Here is an 11,108-nt window from a genome sequence, read left to right as displayed (position 1 = left end):
CTATAGAATATAGATACTTGGTATTATTATTATTATTATTATTAATATGATCTCGGTTTAGTATTGATAAAGGAATAAATTTTGGTCTGTAGCCCTTAGCGCTGGTGCTGTAAACACATAAATGAAATACTGTTACTGTTATCAGTCATTTAAAAAAAAATATTTAATATTAGGTTTTCCGACTTAGACCAGTTAGAATAATTTAGAAATTTACATTATGATTTTGAGATTTGAATGTTAAAATATACTTTTTTTTATTTACAATTACTTAAATCTATTTGTTTTTAATACTGATTAGCCAAAAATAAGCTAATTATGAGTAAAAGACCGAGAACGGAACCATCAACTAATGGTCAAGAAGACATTTGGGGTGATGATTTTACTTACGATGAAGTAAATTCTATTGTCAACATTGAATCATTAGCATCACAATCACATTTTTCTGGTGAGTAATTTAGTACTAAATTTTATTTTTAATTTAATGTTTATCCAAACAACTCAGCTAGTCATTTTCCTCAAAATTAATATAGTTTTATGGTTTTTTGGTATCCAAAATAATGTTTAATTATTTATAGCATTTACATTTTATATTTATGTGTATAATGTTGTATTTTACAATTTAAAATTATGTAAATATGTTTTGTTCAATTTAGATATATCTTCCTTTATGTTTCAGTCAGTTTAAATCATCCTGGTAAGCAAAAAGACAATCAAATTAGAGAAGGAGAGATAAAAAATTTAAAGAATAAAATTAAACAATTAGAAATTCAACTAAGCAATACAAAACAAGAAAATGATGATAAATTTAAAAATATGAAACATATTATAGATTGTAAAGATACAGAGCTTAAATTTCAGGTTGGTTACTTATAAATTTAAATGTCACTAATATTATTATACTGCAATACTTATTATTTTTGATAGCAACAAGAAATGACTTCTCTTAAAAATAAGATAAAAGAAATGAAGATAATTAACAAAAATATCCCTCAGAAAAATGTATCATTTAGCTGTATGAAAACTGGAAGTAACTCAACTTTATTGTAAGAAAAAAAAAAATTACTTTAATTATTACCGTAAAATGGGGCGAATAGGAACGGTTTTTGAGGTTTTTTTTGCAATAAAACCTTCAGTTTAAAAGATTTTTTTTTTTTGGAAGTTGTTTTGAAAGGGATGAACAATGGGGCAGTTTTGAGATAAAAAATAATTACTCTATGTCCAAAAGTTATTTTTTAAAAAATGTTCTAAAACGTGTTCCTATTTACCCATCGATGGGGTGAATAGGAACACTAATGTAATTTATGAATGTATTCCTATTATACCAAGTATTGAGGAGATAGGAACTTAATAAACATTTTTAAAAAATTAAAAACAATATTTTTAAGTGAAAATGTTATTTAAAAAAAATATTTAATGAAAATTATACGTCATACCTTTAAAAAATAAAATGCTTAAAAAAATTCAACTGAAATTGACATTGAATAATTATAATATATAACCTTTTTAAATTACAAATTAACAATTTAGTGTTTAATTAACATAAAATAAAATCCTTATAAACTTAAATTTAAAACAAAATTAATCTTTAATACAATAAAACATTTTATCCAAACGTAAAAAATATATTTAAAAATATCTTTACTAACTTCAGTTTTAAACTCTTCAAACATGAGTATTGTATACCTTATAGGAACCTACTTACCATTCACTGTAATCAATTTCGAACTTCATTAAACCCCTTCTTTTAAGTTCTGGATGTTTTAATATACCTACAACATCAATTTTATCGATCCAATAGATATCTTCATGTTCTGGAAATACAAACATTTTTCCCGAGTCTAATTTAGTAGGGCGAAATTTTAAAAAAGATACTTTAACTTTTGTTTTTTCTATTTCTAAAATCGTACCAATAAATAAAATTGTTTTTGTTGAACATTGTTTTGATTCAGTACTATTCGTGAAATCTCCTACTATCCAATCATTTACTTTTAATTCTGTAGTAATTTTTAAAACACCTTTCAAGACTTTATCATTTCTTTTTATGTTAGAGGCAGATCGCATAGGTTCGTCATCATCTTCATCAGAACCATTCCAATCTGAACCAATTATAATTCTATCTTCAGAACTATTTCCATCATCCGATTTATTTATATTGTCGTCTTCATTTACCGAAATTTCACTGTCATTACTATCATTCTGATTGTCAACTTCAACACTTTGGCCCGGTTCAATCTTCATCCGTTGTCGTTTTTTTAATGACTTTTTCTCCGTGCAAGGGTAACGCATACTTTTCAAAATTGACACCAAGGAATCATTAACTACCTCAGTTTCAGAATCAAGATTGTCATTCTCATTTGATTCAGGAGGAAGCATATTCAAAACTGGTTGTCTATCTAAAGGAATGATTCCACATTTTTTAAAGCCCGCTTTTATATTATCAACTTGATTTCCTTCAATTCGTTTCATTAATTTATTTAACAGTTGCGGAAATTGGTCTTTAGGTATAGAGCACTCTCTACTACCTTTACCCATTTTCCATTTTGTTAAAATTTCACGCCAAGCAAGTTTCATCGGACGAAAAAAAGCAACATCAAGCGGTTGAGTGATGTGCGTTGAATTTGGGGGCAAAAACACAAATTCAATATTATATTTCGAACAAGCCCTAATTCCTTGCATAGTGAGGTGGGTGGATAAATTGTCACCAATTATTACTTTTTTACCTGGTTTGTTTTTAACGAACGGTATAACTATTTTCAGTAACCAATCTTCAAAACATTGAACATCAAACCACCCTGATTTACTTCTATTATACCTAGAATTTGGAGGTCCTCCCTTGATCCAAGAATCGTACATATGAATTGCCTTGTAAACTGTGTAAGTTGGTAGAGTTCTCCAGTTCCAGTACAGGCAAACATAATAGATGTCGAGGCCTTACTTGAATTCATCACTCTTTCTGGATACTTGCACCCTCTTTTAGTAATAATTTTAACACGACCAGGGTCATCGCTCAGATTGGTTTCGTCGTAGTTTATAATATTTTCTGGCAAAACGTTTTCTAAAGATTTTTCTAAATTATCAAAGTACGAATTTATTATTTCTCTACTCACCTGTGTTCTTGCACGTTTTATATTTTGACACAGTCGCTGACTTAAAATATCTCTGTGACGTTGTAAAAACGATACTGCGAAATCATTGCCAGGCATGTTACCTTTAAATATTTTTATTGTTTTTCCTTTTCTGTCTAAATATGCTTTTACTATACACCTCAAGTCAAATGATGTTAAAGGGTATCCCCATGTTGAACATACAATTAACTGTTCAGCTAACATTTTTTCGGTTTCATTTGACAGAACACTCTGGCCCCCTTGTCTTTTCATTTGTCTATTGGGATGATTTTTTTTAAATTTATTGTGCCTATGCAGTACCGTTGTAGGAATATTATGTTTTTTTGAACAAGCTCTGAAAGTTAAACCATTTTCTAAATCTACTAAAGCAAGTTTAATTTGATTTTCAGAGTATTTTGTGTAAGGTTTTTGGCGTACAGTTCTTTTGTACGTACGAGCCATTTTCACCACGGCTATTAATCAACAACAATAAAATTATAAAATTATATTTTACAAATAATTAAAAAATAGTCAAATGAATAAATAACAAGATTTTTAAAAATTAAAATTGATACCGACGTATAAATATGCCCTAAAATTCTCTTTTAAAATCTAGATTATTAGTGTTCCTATTCACCCGATTTTGTTCGTAAATATGTGTTATACAATTTCAGTCTCCGTAAAATAGTCAATTCTTGACACACATTTAAGAAAAGTGTCTAAATCGTCATCAATATGTGTCTAGTATTAGAATAATATATTATAAGTAACTTACTTTTAATTTAAATATGTAAACCCGGAGAAGTTTTTCACTTAATAAAAACGTGCGTTTAAAATCATAATTGATAATGTGTTATCATTGGAGGTAAACAGTTATCATCCAGTTACAAATATAATAAAATTGATCTAAAATACCCGTAGTACCAAACGACATTAGTACTAATGCTATCTGTTAAATATTCGTGATAAGAGAACAATAAAACAAATCTTTTTCCGAGTTTGTTCCTATTGCACCTTCAGTTCCTATTCGCCCCTTTTGACGGTACTAATTTTAAAAATATTTAGGCATAATGCTTCAGAACATAATATAAAAAAAAATACATCAACTCAAACAATGAATAATGAACAATACCTATTTATAAGGGATCATTTTCCTGAAATAAATAAAAGTTATGAAAAGCTAAAAAAATGTTTATATCCTGACTTACTTGGTATTCAAAGTAATCAAAATGGTAAAATATTTTTATTTATGAACTAAGTATGTGAACCATCTTCCTTTAAAACATTTTTTATTTTTTCATTTACTAGATGTAAGAACTTTAAGTGCAATACAAGATTGTCATTTAATTTTAGCTAAATTAATGGTGTTAGAAACTTTTGATGAATTTCAATCTTACTCATTAATTGAATTGGTAAATTTAATAAAAAAAACTTATTATAATTTATTTATTAAAAAATGTAGTTATTTTAATTATTCTATTTTTTTTTTTTTTTTGCAGTTGTTTGAAAACTGTAAACATATTTTAGAATCTACAGTTGAAATACTTCAAGAGACAATAGAGGATGAGGATTTTGTCCACAGAGAAAAACAATTAATTTATAATTACTTAAATTTGAATAAACAATACTTGAAAAATAGGTTTTCTATGTAAGATGGTTATTTTAATAGATATTTTAATTTAGACAACTTGGGGTTTTTTATTAAATATTTTTTTTTAGGTTTGATCTACAATTCTCTCATTTATTAGATTGCATATCAGTATTAACTACTATTTCTACTATTGTTCCAAGAATTATTATGAATCATTCAAATAACTTATTTCAAACAGTTGTACAATTTTTACAACTAATTGGTTCACAAGTAATATTTATTTACTTTGAATAATTTTGGTTTTAATTATCTAATTATTTTGTAATTTTATTGATATAGAGTCGTACCTTAGAATATGTTTCTGTAATTATAGCATTGATAAAGTTTCTTACAAATTTATGTAGTTGTAATTGGGAAATAACAAAACAAAAGTAAGTTATAAAATAATTAAAACATAATTTTATTTATTTTTATGTTATGATCACTAGGCAATTAGACATTTATGATATAATTAAAGAAATAGTATTCTGTCGCCCATGCATTAACATTATACGAGAACTAATCAATCTGTTAAGCAAAATTTCTATTTATACAGAGATAACAGACAACCTATGTCAATTATCTGATAATTTAAGTAAGTTTTAAAATTTAGTGATACCTAAAAATTATTTAGAATTATAAAGATAATTGAGTATCATGTTTCTGTATTCATTTTTTTTTTTTTTTTAATGTTTATTGAATTAAATAATCTTAAATTGCTATACATTTTTATACTAACTGATTACTGTTAACTAATAAGTAAAGTATTACTATTTTATTATTTAAAATCACATATTTAAAACCTTTTATATTTCATAAAATGAAATTTATTTATATGAACTTTATTAAATATTATTATTGTATTTTTAAAATTTAAATTAATTTTTATAATAAGTAGTTTAGTTTTCAATATTAAATATTGATATTTACACAAATTACAATCAATCTAGCTTATTAATTAAATTTAATGTTTTTTACTTTTTATTCTAAATAATAGACAATGTTAGTATAACATTAAAGTAGAATATTAATTTAAAAAAAAAATTTACAAGTTTATATTGCTAATGACCTAAAATAAAATAAACTATACACCCCTTATTTAAAAAATTAAAATACCTAAATGTCTTATTGTTGAATATCAAAACATTTATGATTAATACATTTGTATTTATTTATTTTTAGCTCCTAAAACATTTATTCTATCTGACAGAATTAGTACATTTACAACAGGTAGACACTGTACATTATTTTGTAATTTATTTAAAAAATAATTTTGTGATTATTAATTTAGGAACATGTGTTCTTCGTGTCCTTTGTCTTCAATTAGAACTTCTCAAACACAGCAATCATCTTATTACAAACTATTTATATTTTGTGTATATGCTTTTAAATAGTACACATGTACCTAAATGGATGCACAAAATACCAAATAAAACATGTGATTGTACTGCATCATTTATAGATTTAACTATTCAATGTTTATACACTGTTTTCAATATTTATGAAAAAGGTAAATTTGGCCAGGAAAATTTTTCTAAAAATTAATTTTATTTATTTACATGTTAATTATTTAGGAAGAGAATCTTGTGACACTGATTTATTGAAACTTGTGGAAGAAATTGTTGAAAATAGTTATTCTATATTATATCGTTTGGGAAAGTTAGACGAAGAATTTCGTACTCACATAAGTAAATGTAAGGGTCGTTATGATGTTATTGTTCGGAAAATTCAAAAGCTTGAATTTGACAAATCAAACAGTAAGAGACACTTATATTTTTGTTAAATTAGTTAAAATAATATTAATATTTGTATTCATAAAGAATTTTTAGTAAAAGAATTGAAAAAATTTGAATTCAAATCATTAACACATAGTCAATACAATTCTTCTGTAATTTATGAAGTATTTCCGATTGATAAACCAAAGTTTACACAAAAATCACAATACCAATTTGATGAACCTAATAAACAAATTGTTGAAAATAATTAATGAAATAATCAACAATGCATAAATTAGATCATATAGGAGCAATATGCAGGTATGTATAATAATTATAAGTAATTGTAATACCTTAACAAAATATAGAATAAAAATATTTATTATAATTGTTATTCAATAAGCTCTTCTTCATCACTAAAGTATGGATTTTTACGGTATACTTTTTTATTTTTATGTATTTCTTCAACTTTTTTAGATAAGTCAATATTATTTTCTTGCTGAAAAAAATAAAATAAAAATGACCAAAATATAGATTAGTTTATATTAATAATGCTTACTTCCTCATGTATTACTGCACTTAATGTCTCCATATGAGATTTATCACATTCTTCTTCATCGTTATATCTTTCTTTATAAGTTTTAGTTTTATCATAAAACTCTGTATCCTCTTCTGAGCTAGGATAAGAATCTTGATGCTTTAACAAAAAATTAATAAATCATTTAAAATATGCATTAATTTATTATTCGTTAAATAAAATATTTTTTTTTACTTTGCTACATCCTTCATTACTATTTAAATTTCTCTTTTTTTTTTTTTTAGGTGGAGGCTGTCGTTCACCCAAACAATTTTCAGGACATTTGTAACTAAGATGGCCTTCTTTGCCACATTCATAACAAAAACTTTTGTCTGTATACTGACGTTTCCTGATAAATTCTGTACTACGGCCATTATCTAGTGCAATAGAACTTTTTAATGTTCGTCCAAACATCTAAGACACAAATTATAGTAATTGTTTATTAAAAGGTATAGATAGGTTAAAAATTTAATGATAAAATAATATTTTTACTTGTATGCCATTTGTAGATTTAACACAATCGTTAGCTTCATTTTGATTAAGAAATAATACAAATGCCACTCCTTTACTTTGGCGAGTTGTTTTATCTTTAACTATAGTAACTCTAATATAATAAGATTATATTAATCATAAATTCAAGTGATTTATATTTTTAATGGTGCAGAATTAAGGTTTAAAATGATTGCATATTTATCAATTATTGATATTTTTATACCATTGTTTTTTTTTTTTTTTAAATTTATTGATTTTATGAATAAAATAAATTTATAATATTAGATACCTTTGATTTACTTATATAGTTACCAATTTTTAATTAAATATTTATCCATTGCTGATGGAAGTTTTTAAGGAATTAGTCTTATAAATTAAAATAATTTACAAAATACAAAATAATGAATCTTTTTCAATTCAAAAGTGGATCTAACTCGGAAATATTGGGTAGGGCCAAGTCCAAATTTTCTCTGTTGTTAAATTAATTTTATAAAAAATATAAATTTATATAATTTGTTATCAAATAATATTTATGTACTTGTTTTTTACTATATTTTTAAAGTATTAACCTATATTAAAATTGTTTTTATTTTTTTTTCTTATTGTCTAGCAAAACTTGTTTTCATAATATCATTTTATAGTATTTTAAAATTATCTTAAGTTACAGTATACTCTACTTTAAAAGTAAAAAAAAAAAAATACATTTTACTAATTTGACTCTTAAAAGATTAACAAAGATAATTGATTTAATGTTTTCTAATAGTTGAATAGATATTTATTGTTTGGTTATTTGAAATTAACTTATTAATAATTTAAACAATGCGACTAAAATATTATATTTTCATATATTATACATCATAACTCATGAGTAGGGTGCAGATTTATATGTATTTAAAACTCAAAAATATGTACATATATATGTTTATTTTTATTCAAATATGTAATTACAAATATAAGATATGTAACAAAAAATTATGATTAAAAAAATTATTAATTAATAATTATATAAATTAGTAAAGTAAACTACTGTTTATATTACTATTTATTCAATATTAGGTTCCTCGTCGTTAGTAAAACAGTGAGCAACCATATACTTTTTTAAGTTTTCTAATGTAAATCGACTTCGATTGAGGCATTATATGTTCTTGTAATGACTAAAGGACCTTTTAACGTCTACAGATGTTAAAAGTACAAATTTGCAGTATATTTTTATACAGATTTAACAGTGACAACAGTGATTTTTTCAATATAGCGGAATATTTAACAAAAATATGTAATAAAAGTAAATTATCTAAGAATATATAAAAATATGTAGCATCAATCATAACTTTAAACATTCAGATAGTTCTGAAACATATTTTTATAGAAGAATCGTTTGATTACCACCATTCATGACAAATATGTATTTACATATAAATCCGCACTCTACTCATGAGTATTACTGTTGAGTAGTTTCTTAAATCAAATTAATTCATGTATAAAAATATAACCTATAATACATATGCTTATTTTAAATACCATCACAGATTGCATATTTCATAAAAAAAATAAATAAATAAATAAATAAATATTAAACATTGTTTATTACTATAATATTTTAGGTTTAAATACATTTTAATTTTGTTTTGAAGCCTGTTTTTCTGGGAAATTTACTTTCTAAAAGGATGAGCAAATGAGTATCACTCTGCTAAATGTTAGATATCAAATAGAACACTATAATGGGCATGTTAAATTTGAATTCTATTATTAAGTCATTGCATATGAAAAATGATTCAGGGTGAAGACTGAAGACAGTTTATCAGCCTTTATTACTAAATAATATTTCTTAGTATAGAATATGTAAGACTATAGCATCACTTGTTACCAAAACTTTGATTAAACAATGTTAAATAAAAAATTTAAAAAAAACACTTAAGTTAGATTCGCTAAAATAATATGTATTGAATAATTAATACATTAGAATTATTTCAATATAACCATAAGATTGGTTGATCGTTTGATAAGTATTTAGGTTTAAAAATAATTTTAATAATACATAGTTGGTTTTTTGTTTGTTCTACAATAACTCAAAAAACATAAAAACAAAGTTAACACATTTTCATAAAAAATTAATTCAGTATGGGGTTACAGGTATAAAAAGCTTAAAAATTAATGGATTTAATTATCCATGACACCTTATTATTTATTGTTGGTTCTGTATGGCAAATCACAAAAATATTTATTTATAAATTAGTTTTAAAAAAGTTTTAGTTTGTGGGTAATATTTTTATATTATTGTGTACTTAAACTTTTAAGACATCAGTCTCATAAGAAAAAATTCGTTTTCACACGTATATACCTACTTAACTATTTTTCCATATTTCTCAAATACTTTATGTAAATCGTTGTTTGTTAAATTGAATGGCAGATTCGAAACATATACCGTACATTTGCTTGGAGCTAATTTATTCATAATAAATGATAATTAAAAATAAAAATGTTTATATCATTTAATAGAATATTTTAGGATAATTTTAAACTTTAAACATAAGAAAAAAATTGTAACTATTAAAAGCGACCTGCGAGTAGCGAGTGCCGACTACCGACTGCAACTGACAACTGATAAGAATGATAAGATACGGGAATCTGCAAATTTCGGAGTCCGATGCAGATTAAAAACTACTTCTAAAATACTTTAGAGCATCAATTCTTAACCTTTAGTAGATCACGAACCCCCATAACAATTTTTTTTCGAATACCTACTGTTCTTTAACAATACGTCACTTATTGATGCGTTTTATGTGTTAAGGCTACCGCAAACCCCCAACGTGAGTATCATGGGGCCGCAGACCACGGTAGTAGGAAAATAAGCTAAAGACAAAAAAGCCACAGGAAAAAAAGACAAATTGTTACTTATTTATTAATTGTTAAAATAATGGTAATTAAGTATTTTTATTACATATTATCATATCCAAGTTACGTTATTTTATAAATAATTAAATAATACCTAAAGATAATTTATTCTAATACCTAGACTTAACCTTACAAAACCATATTAAATTATTTTACTATTAAAATACACCTCCCAAAATGTTAAATAATTCGGCAAATTCGACAATAAATTCCGAACCCTGTTTATCATCTATTGGTATATCCAATATATGAGAAATTAAAAACACGCAACTTGTAATATTTAATATAATAAAAATATTTAATTACCATTACTTAAACAATTTATAAATATAAAATAAGTAACAATATGTCTTTTTTTCTCTGGCATTTTTTTCTTTTAATTTTTTTTCCTAGATTCGCGGACCACAGGTTAAGAACCGGTGCTTTAGAGTACCTACACACTTGACACTACAACATTATTATATAGCACGGTGCAGTAGCAGGCTATTATCGGTGATACCTTCTGATTTAAAATTTGGTATCCTCTTCATTAATTATATATGTACTTAATTAATGTTCTCATGAACATCAGTGTGAGGATCACGACCGGCCGGACCGAAAAAAAAAACAGGTAGCTTCTGCCAGAATGTGTTATAAAAGTACCTAGTACTAATAGTAGTCATACTTATTTTAGTCATTTTACATGACGCCATAAGATA

At 24.8% G+C, this 11,108-nt stretch overlaps 2 protein-coding genes across 2 annotated transcripts; one reads left to right on the top strand and one right to left on the bottom strand.

Moving 5' to 3' along the window:
- The first annotated feature begins 64 nt into the window (after positions 1-64).
- On the top strand, positions 65-7,359 carry LOC112594531 (ATR-interacting protein mus304). The gene is made up of 14 exons (XM_025339347.1): positions 65-445; positions 677-858; positions 925-1,043; positions 4,170-4,336; positions 4,413-4,516; positions 4,604-4,752; positions 4,824-4,965; positions 5,035-5,126; positions 5,184-5,329; positions 5,917-5,964; positions 6,026-6,244; positions 6,309-6,491; positions 6,555-6,770; positions 7,272-7,359. Exons 1-13 carry the CDS (start codon positions 316-318, stop codon positions 6,719-6,721), a joined length of 1,848 nt encoding a protein of 615 aa, XP_025195132.1. The 5' UTR covers positions 65-315; the 3' UTR covers positions 6,722-6,770; positions 7,272-7,359.
- Positions 6,813-10,096, bottom strand: LOC112594541 (zinc finger CCHC-type and RNA-binding motif-containing protein 1-like). The gene is made up of 5 exons (XM_025339358.1): positions 9,861-10,096; positions 7,519-7,630; positions 7,222-7,440; positions 7,009-7,146; positions 6,813-6,948 (listed from the first exon to the last, which is right to left on the bottom strand). The coding sequence occupies exons 1-5, from the start codon at positions 9,968-9,970 to the stop codon at positions 6,841-6,843; spliced, it is 687 nt and encodes a 228-aa protein (XP_025195143.1). The 5' UTR covers positions 9,971-10,096; the 3' UTR covers positions 6,813-6,840.
- Positions 10,097-11,108: the final 1,012 nt, after the last annotated feature.

The sequence above is a fragment of the Melanaphis sacchari genome, unplaced genomic scaffold (assembly GCF_002803265.2).
Source record: "Melanaphis sacchari strain LSU unplaced genomic scaffold, SCAv2.0 Contig0_pilon_pilon, whole genome shotgun sequence".
NCBI classification, from domain to species: Eukaryota; Metazoa; Arthropoda; class Insecta; order Hemiptera; family Aphididae; genus Melanaphis; species Melanaphis sacchari.
Note: the sequence above shows the minus strand (reverse complement) of the source record. Positions and strands in the feature narration are given on the sequence as shown.

What these genes read in the sequence shown, in the direction of transcription:
- LOC112594541 (XM_025339358.1), bottom strand. Translation starts at nt 9,970, where the DNA reads ATGAATAAATTAGCTCCAAGCAAATGTACGGTATATGTTTCGAATCTG. An exon ending in AAATATGGAAAAATAGTTAA is followed by an intron (nt 7,631 to 9,860) that starts GTAGGTATATAC and finishes TTATTATATTAG; the next exon opens with AGTTACTATAGTTAAAGATA. An exon ending in GTAATGAAGGATGTAGCAAA is followed by an intron (nt 7,147 to 7,221) that starts GTAAAAAAAAAT and finishes TTTTTGTTAAAG; the next exon opens with CATCAAGATTCTTATCCTAG.
- LOC112594531 (XM_025339347.1), top strand. Translation starts at nt 316, where the DNA reads ATGAGTAAAAGACCGAGAACGGAACCATCAACTAATGGTCAAGAAGAC. An exon ending in TGGGAAATAACAAAACAAAA is followed by an intron (nt 5,127 to 5,183) that starts GTAAGTTATAAA and finishes TATGATCACTAG; the next exon opens with GCAATTAGACATTTATGATA. An exon ending in AATTAGTACATTTACAACAG is followed by an intron (nt 5,965 to 6,025) that starts GTAGACACTGTA and finishes TTATTAATTTAG; the next exon opens with GAACATGTGTTCTTCGTGTC.